The sequence below is a fragment of the Theropithecus gelada genome, chromosome 16 (genome assembly GCF_003255815.1).
Source record: "Theropithecus gelada isolate Dixy chromosome 16, Tgel_1.0, whole genome shotgun sequence".
Lineage (NCBI taxonomy): Eukaryota > Metazoa > Chordata > Mammalia > Primates > Cercopithecidae > Theropithecus > Theropithecus gelada.
In genome coordinates, this window is record NC_037684.1 from 31803712 (window position 1) to 31827620 (window position 23909).

A 23909-nucleotide genomic window follows, 5' to 3' on the forward strand; every position below is an offset into this window, starting at 1 on the left:
AAAAAAAAAAAGCTTTCAGGTTATAAAAAGTTATAATTGTATTTTTGGGTGTAAATTTGATCTCATATTCTTGGTAATTATTCTGAAAATCCTGGATCCACCTAGATTACCTCTGAGTTGCCCTGGAAACAACTTTTACCTCAGCCCATAATGACTTTTTTGAAATTATGAAGTCTTATAATAGAATTCTGTAATTTATATATTATAATAGTAAGTGAGCACCAACGTGCTCGCCACCCAGCTTAAGAAGTAGAATTTTACAAGCACTTCTGAAGCCCTTATGTGCTCCCCTCTGCTTAGATCTTCTTTCGTCCTCCTAGAAGTAACCACCATCTCATATTTGTGTTAATTACTCCCTTGCTTTTCTTTAGTTTTACCATCTACATATCTATTCCTAAACATTATGTTGTGTTGTGTATTTTTGAACTTAACTCATTTTTCTTTTTTTTTTGACTTACATATTTTTTATATTTATGATGATATTTATAGTGGTATTTTATCCATTTTCATTGCTATAGAGTATATATAAATTGTCTATAATTTATCCATTTTACTTTTGATGGACATATGAGTTGTTTCTTGGTTTTTGGTTAATCTTTGTGAATAATAGTATTTTGAAATTGCTATATTGTATCTCAGTGCTTATGTGCAAAACATTCTTTTTTTTTCCTAAATACATAGACTGGGTAGGCCAAGTGTCATGGCTCAGCCCTGTAATCCCAGCACTTTGGGAGGCTGACTGAGATGATAGGATTGCTTGAGTCTAGGAGTTTGAGACCAGCCCTGGCAACATAGCTATGCCGTATCTTTACAAAAAAAAAAAAAAAAAATTAGCCAGGTATAGTGATATGTGCCTGTACTCCCAGCCATTGGGGAGGCTGAAGTGGGAAGGTTGCTTGAGCCTGGGAGGTCGAGGGTGTAGTGAGCCGTGGTCATGCCTCTGTGCTGTAGCCTGGGCAACAGAGGAAGACCCTGTCTTAAAAATTACTGGGTAGTAAGAAATGTGTGTGTTTGACTTTACTGGGCAGTTCCAAATTGTTTTCTATTGGTTTCTGTACCATTTATACTTCTGCCATAAGCGTAAGCAAGTTCCGCCTGGTGTTGTTCAATTGTCCAACTAATTTTTTGCAAATTTATTATGGGTTAAGAATTATTCCATAATGAAGTTGGGTGGCAAATGCCTTAGTACCATTTAGAATGTCAGAGAGTATTTTCTCATAGGTTTAACTTCTTTCGAAAGTAGGTCTGATCAGTTGTTGGACTGGAGCACAAATGCCCTAGAAATGGCAGGTGGTAGCGGGAATAGTCACCTAGGTTAGAGTTTTACTTGTATTGCCATCCTTTGACCTGGGAAGCTTTTTTTGTTTTGAAACGGGGTTTCATTCTCGTTGCCCAGGCTGAAGTGCAGTAGCGCGGTCTTGGCTTACTGAAACCTCCGCCTCCTGGGTTCAAGTGATCCTCCTGCCTCAGCCTCCCAAGTAGCTGGGATTACAGGTGCGTGCCATCATGCCCAGCTAATTTTTTTGTATTTTTAGTAGAGATGGGGTTTCACCATGTTGGCCAAGCTGGTCCGGAACTCCTGACCTCAGGTGATCCACCCACCTTGGCCTCCCAAAGTGCTGAGATTATAGGTGAGAGCCACTGCACCTGGCTTTTTTTTTTTTTTTTTTTTTTTTAAAGACAGAGTCTCACTCTGTCACCCAGGCTGGAGTGCAATGGCTTGATCTCAGCTCACTGCAACCTCTGCCTCCTGGGTGCAAGCTATTTTCCTGCCTTAGCCTCCCAAGTAGCTGGGACTACAGGTGCCCACCACCAAGCTGGGATAATTTTTGGATTTCTAGTAGAGATGGAGTTTCACTATGTTGACCAGGCTGATATCAAACTCTTGACCTCAAGTGATCCTCCTGCCTTGGCCTCCCAAAGTGCTGAGGTTACAGGCATGACCCCCACACCCCAACAGGGGAAGCTGTTTTTGATAAAGATTGTTGGTGTCTATGGAAATTAATTGTTTTGGTGAAAATTGTTATTCTCTCTTGTTTATGGCTAATTCTTCTTTTGGGGGGACTTTTAGATGAGGACCTTGAGATTGAATTGGTTGAGGAAGAGCCTCCATTCCTGAGAGGACACACTAAGCAAAGCATGGACATGAGCCCCATTAAAATCGTCAAGGTGAGAACTTCTGAACCTTCAACCTGGAAATGTCAAGTGGACTTCTTTTTCTAAAGTAACGGGTCAGGTTATTAGATCTGCGTAAGTAGAACTTAGGCCACATAAAGTATTATTGGCTGTTAGCCAGGGTCTAGAATAATTTTGTTTTAAATGGAGGTTGGGTTGGCTTTATTGCTTTTGCCTGTTTTATTCTTTTGTGCTCCTTTTGTGTATTTTGGATGGAAGCAGAGATAGATAGGAATGCTTAATCTACCATCATTGCCTTTGTATGGTTTCCTTAGGTCTTGAATCTTGCAGATTTAAAGGCAATTTTGAAGAATTTACTTGAGCAGTTAGGGCTGGCCACCATAGAAAGCTGTAGCACTGGGTGTTGGGGAGGGCAGAGCTGTGAAGGGAATCTAAACCAGAATCTATAGAACGGTAAAAATTTTAGGTATGGAAAAGGGTATATTAAAGGTCTCCCAGCCCAGCACATATGTAATGCTTGTAATCCACACATACGATTCTTCTGTAGGGTTCTTCTCATGTGGTCATCTCATAGCTGCATGACATTGTTAGTGACAGGGAATTCACCAGCCCTTAAGGAGGTACCTTTCATCATGAGATGGATCTGATCCCTACTTCTTTGGGCAGACCTGAAACCTCGCTCACTGAAGTGTCCACATTGGTCTTAATTTTGGTTCCCGGGGTCATACAGAAAAATTCTTATCCCTTTCTTATGTCCTTCATACATTTAAAGGTAGCACATCATTCCTATCTCTTTTGGGATTCTCATCTTCAAACTAAACATTCAATTCCTTCAATGATTTATTATTGTCCTTGTTCATTTTATCTGAATGTGCTACGGTGTATCCATTTCTTTCGTATAGTCTGTTACACTGATAGGAACTTTATTCCAGATGTGTTCCCATGTTTTAGATTACAGGGGCTTAACATCTACATTTTATTTCATGGACATTTAATCCGTGTCGTTTTTTCTTCTGTTGCACCAGAACCCAGATGGCTCCCTCTCCCAAGCAGCAATGATGCAGAGTGCCTTGGCCAAAGAAAGGCGGGAACTTAAGCAGGCCCAGCGGGAAGCTGAGATGGATTCTATTCCCATGGGACTCAACAAACACTGGGTTGACCCTCTGCCTGATGGTAGGACTCTTGGAGGGGTGTATGGACCTTGTTTAAAAATCTGAGCCTTCCAGAGCACAGGGAGGGGTCACTCCCAGCACACACTAAAAATTTATCCTTGGGTGGGGGGTGGTGGCTCATGCCTGTAATCCCAGCACTTTGGAAGGCCAAGGCAGGTGGATCACCTGAGGTCAGGAGTTCAAGACCAAGCTGGCCAACATGAAACCCCGTCTCTACTAAAAAAATACAAAAATTAGCTGGGCGTGGTAGCATACATGTGTAATCCCAGCTACTCAGGAGGCTGAGGCAGGAGAATCGCTTGAACCCAGGGGTGGAAGTTGCAGTGAGCTGAGATGAGGCCAGTGTACTCCCTCCTGGGTGATAGAATGACACTCCGTCTCGAAAAAATAATTTACCCTTGGTTTTTCACTTCAGTTAGAGCATGTTTGGTTTTTTTCTTAAACACATGTTTAAAACCAAAAATGTTTTAATAGCCATGGTCAAATCATTAGACTGAGTTTTTCTTCTGAATAACTTTAAAAATTTTACTATAGCCGGGCACGGTGGTTCACACCTGTAATCCCAGCACTTTGGGAGACCAAGGCAGGTGGATCACGAGGTCAGGAAATCGAGACCATCCTGGCCAACATGGTGAAACCCCATCTCTACTAAAAATACAAAAAATTATCCGGGCATGGTGGTGTATGCCTGTAGTCCCAGCTACTCAGGAGACTGAGGCAGGAGAATCGCTTGAACCCTGTAGGTGGAAGTTGTAGTGAGCTGAGATTGTGCCGCTGCACTCCAGCCTGGCGACAGAGTGAGACTCCATCTCAAAAAAAAAAAAAATTTATTCTAAAGATAATACAGCTTTGAAACTTCCTTTTTCATATATTTCTTTGTGCAGAAATTTTAACTACTATATGTAGTCATAACAAATACTTACTAATTTAATTTGTGTTTGGCAATTGGAGATACAGATGTGAATTAAACAGATACGACCCCTGCTTTTAGACACTACAGCTTAGTCGGGGAAATTGATGTTAATTAAATAATTACCAAATAATTAAATTATGATCAGTGCTATGTGAAGAAGTACAGGCAGTGTAATTGACTGTGGTGGGTCACTTCCCTGGGGAAATTGAGACCCAAAGGATAAATGGGACTCAGTCTGTCAAGTGGGGATGGGATGGAGGTTGGGAGGTGTGTTCCAGCCTGAGGAGTAGCCCGTGTTGGGTTTGTGGGGTGGGAAAGAAGGAACTGAAAGGAAGCCTGTGTGGATGGAATAGAGAGAGCAAGGGGCATTGGTAGGGGATGAGATAAGAGCATTGGACCAGGGTTTTGTAGGTGGCATTAGGAATCTGGGCTCAATTCTTACAGCACTGGGAGATGTTGAAAAGTTCTTTTGTTGTTGCTGTTGTTTTTGGTTTTGAGATGGAGTTTTGCTCTTGTTGCCTAGGCTAGAGTGCAGTGGCATAATCTCGTCTCACTGCAACCTCCACCTCCCTGGTTCAAGCGATTCTTCTGCCTCAGCCTCCCAAGTAGCTGGGATTACAAGCATGCACCACCACGCCTAGCTAATTTTTTGTATTTTTAGTAGAGATGAGGTTTCTCCATGTTGGTCAGGCTGGTCTCGAACTCTCAACCTCAGGTGATCCACTCACCTCGACCTCCCAAATTGCTGAGATTACAAGATGCCACTGCATCTGGCCAGATGTTGAAAGTTCTCAGCTGGCACATGGTATGACCAAAGTTGCATTTCCAAAGGATGATTCAGGCTGCCCTGCAGAATGAGTTGGATGGGGCACATGTGATGATTTAGGAAGCTTTTCTAATAATTCAGAAGAGAGAGGATGGTGGCTTGAACATGGAGGTAGCAAAGAGGAGGGATGTACTTGAGAAAAGTGATTCGTTGAATGTGGGGCATCAGGAATCGTCAAAGATAACTTCCAGGTTTCTGGTATGAGCACTAGGATGAATGATGGGAACACCGGAGGAGAGATGGGTTTGTGGGGAAAGATGGTGAATTCCGTTTTGGACTGTATCTGAGACAACTAGAGGACATCTTAGGTTGAGGTATCCAGTGTAGAATTGAGTATGAGAGCTCAGAATAGAGGTCTGGGCTGGAGACAGAAGTTTGAGAATTGTGTTAATTTAGATATCAGTTTGGCTGCATGTAATAAAGATTTAAATATTAGATTAGGTTCGACATGATGGCTGACGCCTGTAATTCTAACACTTTGGGAGGCTGAGGCAGGAAAATTGCTTGAGGCCAGGAGTGCAAGACCAGTCTGGGCAACCTAGTAAGACCTTGTCTCTTTTTTATTTTATTTTATTTTATTTTATGTTAAGTTAATGTTATGTATTTTATGTTATGTTATTTTATTTTATTTTGAGATGGAGTCTCACTGTGTTGCCCTAGCTGGAGTGCAGTGGTGCAGTCTCGGCTCACTGCAACCTCTGCCTCCCAGGTTCAAGCGATTCTCTTGCCTCAGCCTCCCAAGTAACTGGGACTACAGGCCCCCGCCACCATGCCCGAGTAATTTTTTTTGTATTTTTGGTAGAGACAGGGTTTCACCATGTTGGTCAGGCTGGTCTCGAACTCCTGACCTCCAGTGATCTTGCCCGCCTCAGCCTCCCAAAGTGCTGGGATTACTGGTGAGCCACCGTGCCCAGCCCTTGTCTCCATTTTAAAATTAAATTTTTAAAAACAACAAAAATAGGCCGGGTGCGGTGGCTCACGCCTGTAATCCCAGCACTTTGGGAGGCCGAGGCGGGTGGATCACAAGGTCAGGAGATCGAGACCACAGTGAAACCCCGTCTCTACTAAAAATACAAAAAATTAGCCGGGCGCGGTAGTGGGCGCCTATAGTCCCAGCTACTCAGGAGGCTGAGGCAGGAGAATGGCGTGAACCCGGGAGGCGGAGCTTGCAGTGAGCCGAGATTGCGCCACTGCACTCCAGCCTGGGCGACAGCGCGAGACTCCGTCTCAAAAAAAAAAAAAAAAACAACAACAACAAAAATAAAAACCAAAATATTAGATTTAAAGTAGAAGGTTGGAAATATTCATTCATTGTTTAACAATATCATCTTCCATTTCCTCAGAATAAACCCATTCATTCCCTTTTACCCTTTAGTGAAATGTTCTCCGTGACCCTCCTTTGACCTCTGCCAAAGCTCACTTTTTTTTTTTTTTTTTTTTTTTTTTTTGAGGCGGAGTCTCGCTCTGTCGCCCAGGCTGGAGTGCAGTGGCCGGATCTCGGCTCACTGCAAGCTCCGCCTCCCGGATTTACGCCATTCTCCTGCCTCAGCCTCCCAAGTAGCTGGGACTACAGGCGCCCGCCACCTCGCCCGGCTAGTTTTTTTGTATTTTTTAGTAGAGACGGGGTTTCACTGTGTTAGCCAGGATGGTCTCGATCTCCTGACCTCGTGATCCGCCCATCTCGGCCTCCCAAAGTGCTGGGATTACAGGCTTGAGCCACTGCACCCGGCCAAAAGCTCACTTATTTAGTTAGTAGGCACAAGTATTTTTTCATAGCCAGCTTTTGGCATCAAATTTGTAAAATGTTTGCATATTCTAGAGAGCCACTAAAATTCTGCTCATTTTTTTTGCTCCTCAAGCCACAATTCCAAGGTGAACCTTGAAAATATAAGCTAGGTCCGGGCAAGGTGGCTCACACCTGTAATCCCAGCACTTTGGGAGGCTGAGGTGGGCAGATCGCTTCAGTCCAGAAATTTGAAACCAGGCTGGGCAATGTGGTGAAACCCCATCTCTGCAAAAAATACAAAAATTAGGCCGGGTGTGGTGGCTCAAGCCTGTAATCCCAGCAGTTGGGGAGGCTGGGGCAGGTGGATCACCTGAGGTCAGAAGTTTGAGACCAGCCTGGCCAACATAGTGAAACCCCATCTCTACTAAAAATAGAAAAATTAACAGACATGGTGGAGCGCACCTGTAATCCCAGCTACTGGGGAGGCTGAGGCCGCAGAATCGCTTGAACCTAGGAGGTGGAGGTTGCAGTGAACCAACATCACGCCATTGTACTCCAGCCTGGGCAACAAGAGCGAAACTCCATCTCAAAAAAAAAAAATTAGCTGGGTGTGGTGACATGCATGTGTAGTCCCAGCTACTCAGGAGGCTAACATGGGAGGATTGCTTGAGCCCAGGAGGTAGAGGTTGCTGAGCTGAGATCTTGCCACTGCACTCCAACCTGCTGGGAACCAGACCCTGTCAAAAAAAAGAAAAAATTAATCTGAGAGAAGCCAGGCACAACAGACCACAACAGAAATATCCAGAATAGGTAAACCCGTAGATATAGAAAGTAGACTAATGGTTGCCAAGGGGAAGGGAAAGGGAGGAATGGGGAGTAACTGCTAATGGGTACGGAGTTTTTTTGGGGATGATGAAAATGTTCTAAAATTAGATAGTGGGGATAGTTGCACAGCTTTATGAATATACAGTAAAACACTGAGTTAAACACTTAAAAAGAGTGACATGGAGGCCAGGCTTGGTGACTCACACCTATAATCCCAGCACTTTGGGAGGCCAAGGAGAGAGGATTTCTTGAGCCCAGGAATTTGAGGCTGCAGTGAGCCATGATTGCGCCACTACACTCCAGCCTGGGCAACAGAGCAAGACCCTGTCTCAAAAAAAAAGAAAGAAAGAAAGAAAGAAAAGTGTGACATGGTTTGTGAATTACATCTCAATGTAGCAGTTATTTAAAAAGGGGAGAGTGCTGGGCATGGTGGCCACGTCTATAATTCCATTACTTTGGGAGGGTGAGATGGATGGATTGCTTTAGCCCAGGAATTCGAGACCAGCCTGGCAACATAGAGTGACCTCTTCTCTTCAAAAAACACTTAAAAATGAGGCAGGAGGATCGCTTGAGCCCTGGAGGTCGGGGCTGCAATGAGCCAGGATTGTGCCACTGCACTCCCACCCACTTGGATGACAGAGCAAGACCCTACCTAAAAAAAAAAAAAATTCCAGTGTCAATCAAGTCTTCACTTCTCTCAGCTAACCTTTTTTCTGACATCACAGGTGTGTAGCACCACTAGTTACAGTCTCTTTCCCACTCCCTGCTGCCCCTTCTATATTCTTTTTTTCACATTAATTTGTTTCTTTGAGTACTTTTGATCACGGGTCGCTGAATAGAGATGCTCCATGTTCAGTGCCCACCTGCCATTTTATTTTTTTCTCTGGCACATCTTGAGGTAGCTTGAGGACAATACTAAGTTGCCTGTTTTCCTTTCCAGCGGAAGGCAGACAGATTGCTGCCAACATGCGGGGTATTGGGATGATGCCCAATGATATTCCCGAGTGGAAGAAGCATGCCTTTGGGGGCAATAAAGCCTCTTATGGGAAAAAGACCCAGATGTCAATCCTTGAGCAAAGGGAGAGCCTGCCAATCTACAAACTGAAGGAGCAGTTGGTCCAGGTGAGAAGACTTTTATGATGTATTGGTGGGCAGTAGGGTTGTTTTCTAAAAGAGGGATATTTTAAAATTGAAACTAACAGGACAAATATGTGCCTCCTTGAAGTGGCTCATCCAAAAGGGTTAAGAAATAAAGAGAAAACTTTCAAAATACTTTTTTAAAAAATGGGGCCGAGCACGGTAGGGCATGCCTATAATCCCAGCACATTGGAGGCCAAGGCGCAGGAGGATCACTTGAGCCTAGGAGTCTGAAACCAGCCTGGGCAACATAGGGAGACCTGTCTCTACAAAAATAAAAAATTTGTCAGGGCGTGGTGGCTGACGTCTGTAATCCAGCACTTTGGGAGGACAAGGTGGGCAGATCACAAGTTCAGGAGTTCGAGGCCATCCTGGCCAACATGGTGAAACCCCATCTCTACTAAAAATACAAAAAATTAGCTGGGCATGGTGGTGCATGCCTGTAATCCCAGCTATTCAGGAGGCTGAGGCAGGAGAATCGCTTGAATCAGGGAGTCGGAGGTTGCAGTGAGCTGAGACTGTGCTGCTGGACTCCAGCCTGGCTACAGAGTGAGACTCTGTCTAATAAAAAAAAAAAAAAAAATTTACCTGGGTGTGGTAGTCCATGCCTGTAGTCCCAGCCACTCGGGAGGCTGAGATAAGAGGATTGCTTGAGCCTGAGAGGTCGAGGCCACAGTGAACTGCAATCACACCACTGCACTCTAGCCTAGGCGACAGAGTGAGACCCTGTATCACAAATATTTGTGTGTGTGCGTGTATAGACACACATATGTATGTATATGTCTGTATATTTTCTTTTTCCTGGGGACCCTAGAAAAGTTCCAGGTGGGCAGAGTATTGTGTTGCATGGACCAACAGCTCTGGTCAGTAATTAAAAACGAGGATACTCAGCCAATAAACTCACATGGGCAAGGCCTTTGCTTTGGTACTCTATATTCTGGAATTCTGATTTTAAGACCACCGAGCCTTCCTTGAGGTAATCAGGTTTACTAGTTTCCAGTGAATCCTTTCAACAATCCTTTCAACAATATGTATAAAACAAGTACAAATATATGCACACACGCACACATTTTATAAGCGTACTATATGTGTTTATAGGTGACAGTGATATATACACTGTTCTACATCTTGCTTTTTCCACTTAATGGTATATCTCAGAAATTTTGTGTGTATGTGTGTGTGTGCATGTGTGTGACAGAGTCTCGCTTTGTGCAGGCTGGAATACAGTGGCATGATCTCAGCTCACTGCAACCTCTACCTCCTGGTCTCAAGTGATCGTCCCACTTCAGCCTCCCAAGTAACTGGGACTGCAAGGCATGCAGCATCATGCTTAGCCAGTTTTTTGTATTTTTGTAGAGATGTGGTCTCACTATATTGTCCAGGCTAGTCTTGAACTCCTGGACTCAAGCAATCTTCCCTCCTCGGCCTCCCAAAGTGCTTGAGCCACTGCGCCTGGCCTTATTTAAAAAAAAAAAAAAATTGCCAGGCCAGGTATAGTGGCTCATGCCTGTAATCCCAGCACTTTGGGAGGCCAAGGCAGGCAGATCACCTGAGGTCAGGAGTTCAAGACCAGTCTGGCCAACATGGTGAAACCGTATCTCTACTGAAAATACAAAAATTAGCCGGGCGTACTGATGGGTGCCTGCAGTCCCATTTACTTGGGAGGCTGAGGCAGGAGAATCACTTGAATCCGGGAGGTGGAGGTTGCAATGAGCTGAGATCATGCCACTGCACTCCAGCATGGGCGACACAGTGAGACTTCATCTCAAACAAAAAAAAAAGAAAGAAAGAATAAAAGCCTTTTCTATTATTTGGATAGGCTGTGGTTTATTTAACTAGTCCTATATCCATAGAACCATAGTTGATTGTAATCCTTGGGTGTTACAAACAATGTAGAAATAAGAAATAATTTTTGGGGAAAGATACTAGAAATTTGGGAGTTACAGGGGAAAGGAACACTTTTTATTTATCTTTTAAATTTATTGTTGACTTCTTTAACCATATGGGTACATCCCCCTTTTCTTTGGTGTTAGAATGTAGTCATTATTTTATTCCAGAGTAATGTAGATTTTAATGATCATATTTATATTCTGTTTAATGACCATATGTATATTCTGGCAGATTTTAATGACAATATTTATATTCTGTTGCTTTCAGGCCGTCCATGACAATCAGATCCTGATTGTTATTGGTGAGACAGGATCTGGAAAGACAACGCAGATCACCCAGTACCTGGCAGAGGCAGGCTACACTTCCAGGGGCAAGATTGGGTGTACCCAGCCCAGAAGAGTGGCAGCTATGTCAGTGGCCAAAAGAGTGTCGGAGGAGTTTGGTTGTTGCTTAGGCCAAGAGGTAAGTAGATAGTGGAGTCACTCTAAAAATACCAGAAACAAAGGCCCAGATCTCTTAACCTATCAAATGGAAATATTAATAATACTGCCTTTTTTCAGGTTTCTCCTGAGGGAGAGAGGGTTCCCACTGTCATAATCAGTCTATTGAGGGTATAGTCTAAGACATACCTTACTATAAGGAAATTACTGTACATCTTGATTAAATTATTAAGATTGTGAGTAACAGTGACTGGGCTGAAATCTTCCCTGGTGATTGGAAAGAGGAGACATTTGTATCCTAGGTTTTCCCCTTCTCTTCTGCTTTAGGTGGGCTACACCATTCGATTTGAGGACTGCACTAGCCCTGAAACAGTCATCAAGTACATGACAGATGGGATGTTGCTTAGAGAGTGCTTGATTGACCCTGACCTCACTCAGTATGCGATCATCATGTTGGACGAAGCGCATGAGAGGACAATTCACACTGATGTGCTCTTTGGATTGTTGAAAAAGGTAACTAGATGCTCTTCAATGACCCCTCTACCTGTTGGAAACTGAATTCTGGGAGTTGGATTTGAGTATCTGTGTCTTTTTGGGTGGTCCTTTTCAGTAAGCCACATAATATTTCTCTTTAGACAGTTCAGAAACGGCAGGACATGAAGCTGATTGTCACCTCAGCCACCTTGGATGCAGTGAAGTTTTCTCAATACTTCTATGAAGCTCCCATTTTCACCATCCCAGGTCGAACATATCCAGTGGAAATACTGTACACAAAGGAACCTGAGACAGATTATCTGGATGCCAGCCTGATTACTGTTATGCAGATCCATTTAACAGAGCCACCAGGTAAAGGGAAAAAGCAGTTTTTTCCCTCTTAGCCCAAAAGTCCTCATGTGGTTCTTTTTTGCTAATCTTTTTAAAAACACCTTCTAAATATTCATCTCTCTGCAAGCCTCAGGCTTGTATGTTTGAAATGGTGGTGGTTATAATGTCATATATAAATTATTTTTTTACTGGTTTGTCTATTGTTTACTTACTGGTCAGAATATGAATGTGTATGTTCTGTTATTTGAAGTTTTATTAATATCACCATAGCCTTTGTATAGAACATACACACACAGTTAGAAAGTAAATGAATGCTCTATTCTGCTCGTAGGTGATATCCTGGTCTTCCTGACTGGTCAGGAAGAAATTGATACTGCTTGTGAGATCCTGTATGAAAGAATGAAATCCCTGGGACCTGATGTTCCAGAGTTAATTATCCTCCCAGTGTACTCTGCTCTTCCCAGTGAGATGCAGACCCGAATCTTTGACCCAGCTCCACCAGGCAGCAGAAAGGTAACATGGGCAAAAATGAAGCTTCCATGTGCCCTGAAACCATGTGTTGTGTGCAACCTGCCAGCCATAGTAGGGATTGCTTAAAGTGTATGTAAGTCTTGTTTGTTAGGTTTTAGAGACTGGTCCAACCAATTTGTTTAGGAATGAGGGCCTAGTATGTGACCTCTCGTCTTCTTCCTCTTCTTCTTCATTTGACAAATATTTTTTGAGCATCTACCAGGCTTTGGGCTACACATGGGAGCTGCATTGTGAGAACAGGCCTCTGTCTGCTATGGGGCATCCCCAGTCGACAGACTTTCAGCATATAGTGTGAAAATGCCACTCATGCTTGGATACCCAGGTGGGAGCACCCAACCCTGTCTTCTTAGGAGAAATAAGGATCTAAGGTAGTCCTGGAGAACTCATGAAAGGCAAGGGGACGGCCGGGCGCGGTGGCTCAAGCCTGTAATCCCAGCACTTTGGGAGGCCGAGACGGGTGGATCACGAGGTCAGGAGATCGAGACCATCCTGGCTAACACGGTGAAACCCCGTCTCTACTAAAAAAATACAAAAAACTAGCCGGGCGAGGTGGCAGGCGCCTGTAGTCCCAGCTACTCGGGAGGCTGAGGCAGGAGAATGGCGTGAACCCGGGAGGCGGAGCTTGCAGTGAGCTGAGATCCGGCCACTGCACTCCAGCCTGGGCGACAGAGTGAGACTCTGTCTCAAAAAAAAAAAAAAAAAAAAAAAGAAAGGCAAGGGGACAAGCATTCTGAGGACACAGAACTGTCTATGATGGCCTGGAGGCAAGCAAGAGGGGCCAGTTCAGGGAATGGCATAGTTCCAGTGGCTGGAACCAAGTATATGACTGTGTGTATGAGACAATAGGAATGGAGACAGATGGATATAGGTATATTTTTAATAACAGTTTTATTGAGATATAGTTTACATACCTTTCAATTAACTCCCCAACCCCACACCTTTTTTTTTTCTTTTTTTTTTTTTTTTTTGAGATGGGGTCTCATTCTATCACCCAAGCTAGAGTGCAGTGGTGTGATCTCAGCTCACTACAACCTCCGCCTCTCAGACTCAGGTAATCCTCCTGCCTAAGCCTCCCAAGCAGCTGGAACTACAGGCGTATGCCACCATTCTTGGCTAATTTATTTATTTATTTTTTTTGAGACGGAGTTTTGCTCTTGTTGCCTAGGCTGGAGTGCAATGGCACGATCTCGGCTCACTGCAACCTCTGCCTCCCAGGTTCAAGTGATTCCCCTGCCTCAGCCTCCCGAGTAGCTGGGACTACAGGTACCTGCTACCGTGCTTGGCTAATTTTTGTATTTTTAGTAGAGATGGGGTTTCCCCATGTTGGCCGGGCTGGTCTCAAACTCCTGACCTCATGTGATCCACCCGCCTCGGCCTCCCAAAGTGCTGAGATTATAGGCATGAACCACCGTGCCCAGCCAATTTTTGTATTTTTTTTTTTTGTAGAGACACAGTTTCGCCATGTTGCCCAGATTGGAATTTACCAGTTTTTTTTTTTTTTGGTTGTTTGTTTGTTTGTTTTGAGACAGAGTTTCACTCTTGTTGCCAAGGCTGGAGTGTAATGGTTCGATCTCAGCTCACCACAACCTCTGCCTCGCCCAGGTTCAAGTGATTCTCCTGCCTCAGCCTCCCGAGTAACTGAGATTACAGGCATGCGCCACCAGGCCCGGCTAATTTTGTATTTTTAGTAGAGATAGAGTTTCTCCATGTTGGTAAGGCTGGTCTCGAACCCCTGACCTCAGATGATCCGCCCGCCTCAGCCTCCCAAAATGCTGGGGTTACAGGCGTGAACCACCACGCCCAGCCAGAATTTACCCTTTTAAAGTGTACAATTCAAAGGCTTTTAGCATACAGTTATCCCATGATATGTGGGGTTTGGTTCCAGGACTCCTGAGGATACCAAAATCCAACTATGCTCAAGTCACTTGTATAAAATGCCATAGTGTTTGCATGTAACCTGTGCACATCTTCTTGTGTGATACTTTAAACTATCTCTAGGTTACCTATAATACCTCATACAGTGTAAATGCTATATAAGTAGTTGTTTTACTATATCTTTTATTTGTATTATTTTTTATTGTTGTATTTTCCCCAAATGTTTTTAATCTGCTATTGGTTGAATCCACAGATGGGGAACCAGCAGATATAGAGGGCTAACTATATTCACAGAATTGTGCAGCCATCACCACAATTGTGTTTAGAACAATTTTGTCTCCCTAAAAAGAAATGCTGTACCCTTTAGCATTCACCTCCTACCCCCATTTACTCCTCTGCTCAGCCCTTGGAAACTACTAATCTATACCTTCCATGTCTGTGGGTTTGCCTATTCTAGACATTTCATATAAATGAAATCATATATTTGTGGCTGGCTTGTTTCCAGTAATTTTTCCAGACTTAGCATGTTTTCAGAGTTCATCAACATTGTAGTGTGTATCAGTACTTCATTTCTTTTTCTTGCTGAATACCGTTCTGTTGTATGGGCACAACACATTTTGTTTATCCGTTTATCAGTTGATGAACATTGGAACTGAGTGCAGTGGCTCACGCCTGTAGTTTCATCACTTTGGGAGGCTGAGGCAGATGGATCACTTGAGGTCAGGAGTTTAAGACCAGCCTGGCCAAGACGGTGAAACCTTGTCTCTACTAAAAATACAAAAATTAGCCAGGCATGGTGGTGGGTGCCTGTAATCCCAGCTACCTGGGAGGCTGAGGCAGGAGAATCACCTGAACCCAGGAGGCAGAGGTTTCAGTGAGCCAAGATCGTGCCATTGCACTCCCGCCTGGGCAATGAGCAAAAGTATCTCAAAAGAAAGAAGAAGATAGACATTGGAGTCATTTCCACTTTTAGGCTTTCTTGAATTATGCTGCTGTGAACATTTGTTTACAAATTTTTGTGTAAGCCAGGCACAGTGGCTTATGCCTGTGATCCCAGCATTTTTTTTTTTTTTTTTTTTTTTTGAGACAGAGTCTTGCTCTGTCATCCAGGCTGGAGTGCAGTGGCATGATCTCGGTTCATTGCAACCTCTGCCTCCCAGGTTCAAGTGATTCTTCTGCCTCAGCCTCCTGAGTAAGTGGGATTACAGATATGTACCACCATGCCCGGCTAATTTTGTCTCTCTTTTAGTAGAAACAGTTTTGCCACGTTGGCCTGACTGGTCTCGAACACCTGACCTCAGATGATCCACCCACCTCAGCCTCCCAAATTGCTAGGATTACAGGCATGAGCCACCACACCTGGCAGATCCCAACATTTTTGGAGGCCAAGGTGGGAAGATCCTTTGAGCCCAGAAGTTCAAGACCAGCCTGGGCAACATAGTGAGACCCCTATCTCTACAAAAAAAAAAAAAAAAAAAAATCAGCCAGGCATGGTGGCGCATGTCTGTAGTCCCAGCTACTCAAGAGGTTGAGGTGGGAGGATCACGTGAGCCTGGGAGGGTGAGGCTGCTATGAGCCATGATCACACCACTGTACTCCAGCCAGGGCTACAGAGCAAACCAGAACCTGTCTCAAAAAAGAAAACCAAGTTTTTGTGTGGATATATGTTTTCATTTCTCTTGGACATATACCTAAGAGTAGAAGGCAGATGGACTTGGCCGGGCGTGGTGGCTCACGCCTGTAATCCCAGCACTTTGGGAGGCCGAGGTGGGTGGATCACGAGGTCAGGAGTTCAAGACCAGCCTGGGCAACATAGTGAAACCCAATCTCTACTAAAAATACAAAAATTAACCAGGCATGGTGGCTTGGTGGGTACTAGCAGGTAAAGGAGAGAAGGGTGAGGGAAGTCAGGCATGACTCTCAGGTTTCTGGCTTGGGCAACTGGATGGAAGATGGCACTGAGGAGGGAAACATGAAAGGAGGAGCAGGCTTGAGTGGAAAGATGGTGAATTTCTCCCCTATTCTATTCCTAATAATGAGAGTTCTTTCTAAGCAGGGCTTCTGTAGTTCTGTAGCAGGTAGAAGCCTTTCAGGACCAGTAAGATGCTGGCATGATGTGTGATATTCCGGTGCCCCCAGTGATGATTTTTCCAAGCAGTTGTGTTTTATTAGCTGAACCTCTGGGTGGAAGAACAGTGACAGTGCCAAGCTGAGACTAATAATCCTCCAGATCACATAGACTGCTACACACAAACAAACTGAAATTCCTGTGTCATCTCTTGGTTCATTTTATGATCAGTAAAAAAAGCAATCTCCCTCTTGTTCCACATACATATTCCACAAAATACAAGCAGCCCATATTTTAGTCCAGATATCTCGGTAGGGGAAAGAAAAATCTCATTTTGCATTGGCACACGTGATGCCAGGAAATCTCTGCTTTCCCAGGGTGCTAGAAAATTAAAATTGTAGTAATCAACATTGGATCTAGAAAATGAGATATACAGTAGCTATTTGCACCAAATGAAATTGGCTTTGATTGGCCTTAGCTTTTTCCTATTCCACTCACCTCTCAGGTACCATCCCTTTTCTAACTTTAACCCTTAAGCGGAAGGCACCTCCCTTTCTCAGCACCTCAGTTGGAGGCTGAGCTGGGATTAAGTGTCATTTTAACCATCTAGAGAGGGAGATAGCCACATATTCCTTTGGGAAGATATCTGGGTTCAGAAGAACCATTTCATATCTCAGGGTATGAAGAACCATTTCATACTTGGGCACCTCACTCTAGCTTTGTCCCTCTTGCCTGCAGGTTGTGATTGCCACCAATATTGCAGAGACATCGCTGACTATTGATGGTATCTACTATGTGGTGGACCCAGGATTTGTGAAGCAGAAAGTTTACAATTCCAAGACAGGGATTGACCAGCTCGTGGTAACGCCTATTTCTCAGGTATGATGGCTTGTATCAACAGTTTTCCTGATAATCCTGGTTAGGGCCTTTCTGAAATTTTTTATGGTTATATATTTCAAACTTTATTGTTTTCAAAGATGAAATTTTATGATACTGGGTACTATAATGACATGAGATAAAAGGGTTTTTTTGTTATTTGTTTTTAATCTTTTTTTATCCCCCAAGTCTGATTGATCCTTGAGGTTTTTAATCTTTAGAATAGTATTTCACCATTAAAATGCCCCCATAAGGCCAGACACTGTGGCTCACACCTGTAATCCCAGCACTTTGGAATGCTGAAGTGGGAGGATTGCTTGAGGCCAGGGGTTCTAAACTAGCCTGGGCAACATAGCAAGACCCTGTCACTACAAAAAATAATAAAAAAAAATTAGCCTGGCATGGTGGCATGTGCCGGTGGTCCCAGCTGCTTAAGAGTCTGAGGTGGGAGGATCACTTGAGCCCAGGAATCTGAGGCTGCAGTGAGCTAGGATAGTGCCACTACACTCTAGCGGGGGCAACAGAGCAAGGCCCTGTCTCTAAAATAATAATAATAATTTTTTAAATGCCCCATAAAACTAGAACATAAAAATGTTTGGATCCTAGTACCCTATATTACCTACTTTAGATGGAAAGATCAGTACTTTATTTTCTAAAATACTTTGCTTAGCTACGAGATAGATATCTAAGATAATAATAAATTACATGATTTTCTGGTTTTTTGGTAATTTGGTAAAATGTAATTTCCTGCCTAAATTACATTTAAAAATGAATTACCGATCACTTTTTTGAGAGAAGTTTGGCAACAGTATATCCAAAACTTAAAGGTTCATCTCTTTAACCTAACTGTTCTGCTTTTAGGAATGTATCTGAAAGTTAGAAATGATTAAATACATGTCCAAAGGTAATGGAAAAGGATGTTCATTGAAGCGTTGTTTATATCGGGGAAACCTGGAAGAAATTCTAAATGTATTCCAAAAGGGAAGTAGTTTAATAAATTATGGTATATTCATGCCATAGAATATTGGTGGCATTAACATGGTGGTGTGTATCTATATTTAATGACATAAGCATTTAACTATAATATTTTATTTGAAAAAGTGAGCCTACAAAACAACATGAATGATATAATCCAATTTTTATTTAAAAATAGATGGTGAGCATTTCTACAGAGTGTGTGTGAGTGAGGTATGCCAAAGATTGAAAAGCATGTAGTCCAAATGTTAGCCAAGATTATTTATGGGTGGTGCTAGTAGGTGATGTGCATTTTCTTTTATACTTTTATATGTTGTTTTAATCTTTTACAGTGGGTATATATTACTTTCATAATTTGTGAAAGCCATAAGGCTATTTTTATTTTGAACTTAAGTAATAATAATAGCTAACACTTTTTTTTTTTTTTGAGATGGAGCCTCGCTCTGTAGCCCAGACTGGAGTGCAATGGTGCGATCTCGGCTCACTGCAGCCTCTGCCTCCTGGGTTCAAGTGATTCTCCTGCCTCAGCCTCCCAAGTAGCTGGGACTACAGGCGCATGCCACCATGCCCAGCTAATTTTTGTATTTTTGGTAGGGTTTCATTGTTATCCAGGATGGTCTCAATCTCCTGACCTCATGATCCACCTGCCTTGGCCTGCCAAAGTGCTGGGATTACAGGCGTGAGCCACCATGCCCGGCCCAATAATAGCAAACACTTTTAGTACTTAACGTACTAGATGCATGCATTGACTCAGTGCATTCTTGCATTGATCCTATGTGGTAGATATTATTTTCACAGATGAGGAGCCTGAGGCACAGGGGTTAGGTGACTTGCCTAACATCACAGAGCTAGTGGAGCCAAGATTTAAACCTGGGTAGCTGGCTCCAGCTTGTATGCTCTATACTACTTGTCAGGGTGATGGTTATCAAAAAATTAATAACACATGCCTGTCCTGATTTGGAGAGAGACATCTGTAGAATGCTGTAGAATCCAGTCACTGTGTGTGATTGCTGCCTGGATTTGTGTGGTTAGTTGTCCTTTCATAACCCATCTTTTGGTTTGGAGCTGGCATAGTAATTTGTAAATCCTGGTACTGTTTGTAACAACAGATGGTTTTGTCAGAAAACGGCCCTCTTCAGATTGCTATTCATGGTTTCCTAGCAACCTATGGCTAGACTACATTTTTTTTTTTAATAAAAAAAATTGGTGTTTTTGAAGTAGTGTTATACTATTTTTGAAAAATAGAAGAAAAGAATTTACCCATCATCCTACTACCTCCACTGTCATCATTTTGCTGTTTTTCATTCCTGTCTTTTTTCATGTTTATTTCTTTCATGGTTGCAATTTTAGTAGTCAAGTAAATATGCAGTTTTGTATATTTTTTTGAGTATTTAATTTTCCCGTTAGAATAATACATGTTCAATATTTGGTAAAGTCTAAAGAAAATAGACCTCATCTGCAAGCCTACTATCAGAGTTAGCCACTGTTAACATTTTAGGGTTTTTTTCCCCTAGTCATTTCCTTCTAGTAGTTGATATAGAAAGACTTTTTATAAAATTATTTTATGTTGTTTTGTAACTTGCATTTTGCATTTAACGTGAGTGAATATTTTCTTCTGTCATTTAACATTGCAAACATGATTTTTATTTTTATTTTTTATTTTGAGTCAGGGTCAGTCTCTGTTGTTGCCCAGGCTGTAGTGCAGTGATGTGATCACGGCTCACTGCAGCCAGCCTCGACCTCCCCAGGCTCAGGTGGTCCTCCCATCTGAGCCTCCTGAATCCTGGGACTACAGGTGTGAGCCACCACACCAGGTTAATTTTTGTATTTTTTGTAGAGATGGAGTTTCAACATACTGCCCTGGCTGGTCTCGAACTCCTGGGCTCAGGCGATCTGCCCACTTTGGCCTCCCAAAGTGCTGGGATTATAGGCGTGAGCCATGATGCCTGGCCTGCAAACATGATTTTTAAAATGACTGCAGAGTCATCATTGGTATGATTGACATAATTTATTTATTTCACTTACATTTTTGGTCATAACTGTGGGGATGGTGTTCTGTCATCTTGTTTTATGCTTTCTCTTTTATATTGTGCCACACTGTTTTGAAGATATATGTCTGAGATCTGTATAATATTTCTTCCATTAACCCTGCTTGTATTGCCTCCCTTGAACAAACTTCCCCAAAGTGCTGCATATGGAGAGGGGAAGATAAGAGCATTGGCAATCTTGGAAGTGGTCCCAAAGGAAGTGAAATCAACCCCATTCCTGATTTTGCCAGTTGCTAATTGTCCCCCTTTTAACAGATATCCTGGATAAAGCTGTTAAGCAGTGTTTAACAGATAGTTTGCTTTTATATTCCCACCCCTCTAGGCTCAGGCAAAGCAACGAGCTGGCAGAGCTGGGAGAACAGGCCCAGGAAAGTGTTACAGGCTGTACACAGAACGTGCCTACCGAGATGAAATGCTGACCACAAACGTGCCGGAAATCCAGAGAACCAACTTAGCAAGCACAGTGCTGTCACTCAAGGTAGAAATCACTGTCTTGTTAGAATGGGTTGGTGGAACAGTCCAATCCTGGCCTTCATAAATGAATCTCAGTTTTATGAACCTTGTTAAATACTTTAGTAACCTCATGAAACCAGTCCCTTTGAGTGAAATGCAAATGGCTCTGATAACAGCCTCTCACGGCAGGTCTGGGGCTAAGTTGGCATGTCTGCTGTGAACACACATTTTTTCTTACCATAACAGCCAGCAGGATATTAGGTTGTAAAAGGTTCTAGTTAGGAGCATTTTCTAAAAGGAAATTAGAAAAATATAATCAATGCCAAACTGTGGACAAACACACCTAACCTCAACCACTTTAGCGCTCAGATCCAATTCTGTTCTTTTAGAACGAGAGAAAAAAACCCTGTTCAAAAACTTTGCAAGGGAACTGTCAGTACAGATTTCAGACTGGCTCTGAGGGACTTGGTTTTCATTCTGAATCATTGTTCTTCCTCTCTCAGTCCCCAGTGAGGACTTCATTCTCTTTTGGCAGGAGGAGCCGTATGAGTAATTTCCCAGCTGATGGCGTTTCCCCCGACACTGATGCTACCCTGGAGCCCTAGCACATTCTGGTGCAGAGTGCTCTGTTGTCATTTATTATTTATTCCCTGTAAAAGAGGCTAAAACAGAGCTTTGGAAAGAAAAAAGAAACGTGCTCCAGTCTCTGGAGTGCCAACAGAGAGGCATCTGTGGCTCGGACTTCAGCTCCAAAGTGTGTGACTTTGGGCAAGTTTATTTACTTTGCCCTCTGCTCTGTGTTCTCCTCTGAAAAGGGGGCTGTTAATAGTATTTGTTGGAAAGATAAGTGAGATAATGTAGGTAAAGGCACTTGGCACAGTGCTTGATGATTGCTAACATAATTCCTCATAGTTATTATTCACGCAATAAACATTTATTGAACACCTGCTGTGTTTATGGTCACGATCACTTTATGAGAAAGAAATAGAAAGCTTAGGTCCTACCACATCACACTTTATACACACTTGAATTGTGCATCATTCAGTCGTTTCTTTTATTCATCAAATTAACTAATGTATTGAACACCTGCTACGTGCCAGGCGTGTAGATTGTACTGTGGTGGTGTTGTGAACATAGTTCTCACCCAGTATGAACTCTCTGAAAGCAGGGGTCATATCTTGGCCATCTTTATATCCCTCCCACCTAACATGGTACGAGGTCCCTCATAGATGTGTAGTAGAGATGATGTATGCAAGAGACAGGACAAGCTGGTAGACTATATTATTATTATTATTGTAAAATACATAGCGACATTTACTATTGTAACCTTTTTAAGCTATACAATTCAGTGGCATTAAATACATTCACAATGTTGTACAACCATCACCAACATCCATTTCCACAACTTTTCATTGTCCCAAACAGAAACTCTGTACCCATTAAACCGTAACTCCCCTTTCCCCCTCCCTCTATATCCGTTGGTAACTACTCTTCTACTTTCTGCCTCTCTGAATTTGTCTATTCTAGATAACCTCATTTAAGTGGAATCATACAATACTCTTTTGTATCTGACCTGTTTCCCTTAGAATAATGTTTTCAAGATTTATTCATGTTATTTTAAAGGTTTATCCATTTATTTCATTCCTTTCTAAGGGTGAATAGTATTCTGTTGTATGTATATACCACATTTTGTTTATCCATTCATCAGCAGATGGACATTTGGATTGTTTCTACCTTTTGGCTATTATCAGTAATGCTGCTGTGAACATTAGTGTGCAGGTATCTGTTTGAGTCTGCTTTCAGTTCTTTTGGATATATATGTAGAAGTGTAATTGCTGGGTCATGTGCTAATTCTATATTTAGCCTATTAAGGAACCACCAAACTCTTCTACAGTGGCTACCTCATCTTACATTCCCACCAGCAATGCATGAGGTTTCCCATGTCTCCTATCCTCACTGACATTTGTTAGTTTCTGTTTTTTAAAAAAGTTATAGGCATCCTAGTGGGTATGAAGTGATATCTCATTGTGGTTTTGATTTGTATTTCCTTAATTACTACTGATGTTGTACATCTTTTTATGTGCTTGTTGGCCATTTGTGTATCTTCTTTGAAGAAATATCTATTCAAGCTCTTTGCCTATTTTTTAAATTGAGTTGTTTGTCCTTTTGTTGTTGAGTTGTATGTACTGTCATTTTGAGAGAGTGTTAGGCTTGTTTTTTTTTTTTTTTGAAGACATTTTGTCATGTTGCCAAGGCTGGTCTCAACTTCTGGGCTCAAGCAATTCTCCCTCCTTGGCTCACAGGTGTGAGCCACCATGCCCAACTGAGAGAGTATTTTCAAAAAGTTTCCTGAGAAAGTATGTGCTTTCCTTTGGGAGGCTGAGGCAAGCGGATCACTTGAGGTCAGGAGTTCAAGACCAGCCCAGCCAATATGGTAAAACCCCATCTCTACTGAAAATACAAAAATTAGCTGGGCATGATGGCGGGTGCCGGTAATCCCAGCTACTTGGGATGCTCAGGCAGGAGAATCGCTTGAACACAGGAGGCGGAGGTTGCAGTGAGCTGAGATTGGGCCACTGCACTCCAGCCTGGGCGACAAGAGTGAGACTCTGTCTCAAGTATGTGCTTTCTATTATAGTGGTCTGAGTTTTATGTGGCCCAGCCCTGGAAGTTATCACCAATCTCACCAGTGGCTTCCTAATTGCAATTGAAGAAATGAGAAATAAAGTAAGAAGAAGCTTCCCCACATGCTGACACTGGCTAGACTGACCCTCTTATCACATGTCTTCTTCCTTTCTGTTCTAGGCCATGGGTATCAATGATCTGCTGTCCTTTGATTTCATGGATGCCCCACCAATGGAAACTTTGATCACAGCCATGGAGCAGCTGTACACACTGGGAGCCCTGGATGACGAGGGCCTGCTTACTCGCTTGGGCCGCCGGGTAAAGGACAGACTTAACTTCCTGTGCTTTTGGGCAGATTCCCTGGTCAGCCTTTCACATCCTTCGGTCTGTACAAAATCAGGCTGAGGCCATGGATAAGCTTTGAGTAGAATTCTAAATGTTTTTTTTTAACCTGAATTTCTCCACTATCACTTTAAACTGTTTCTTCTTTATACAAAAAGGTGTTCTGTTCACAGTTAATTTTGCCTCAGGATGTATTACTGAATGTGGCCTTAATTAGAAATGGCAT

General features: G+C 42.8%; 1 protein-coding gene across 9 annotated transcripts in view; it reads left to right on the forward strand.

Annotated features, from left to right (window-relative positions):
* The window catches only part of DHX8 (DEAH-box helicase 8), a 44193-nt gene that overhangs the window by 13977 nt on the left and 6307 nt on the right, over positions 1 to 23909 (forward strand). For all 9 annotated transcript variants that reach the window (XR_003116161.1, XM_025361431.1, XM_025361433.1 and 6 more), the window contains 10 exons: positions 2072 to 2169; positions 3162 to 3309; positions 8539 to 8720; positions 10893 to 11087; positions 11393 to 11578; positions 11701 to 11911; positions 12222 to 12403; positions 17103 to 17243; positions 20586 to 20741; positions 23522 to 23659. Coding sequence is in view for 8 of the 9 variants with exons in the window: in XM_025361431.1 (XP_025217216.1) it covers positions 2072 to 2169; positions 3162 to 3309; positions 8539 to 8720; positions 10893 to 11087; positions 11393 to 11578; positions 11701 to 11911; positions 12222 to 12403; positions 17103 to 17243; positions 20586 to 20741; positions 23522 to 23659 (1637 nt within the window). In the remaining variant the exon portion in view is untranslated. The remainder of the gene's footprint in view (positions 1 to 2071; positions 2170 to 3161; positions 3310 to 8538; positions 8721 to 10892; positions 11088 to 11392; positions 11579 to 11700; positions 11912 to 12221; positions 12404 to 17102; positions 17244 to 20585; positions 20742 to 23521; positions 23660 to 23909) is intronic.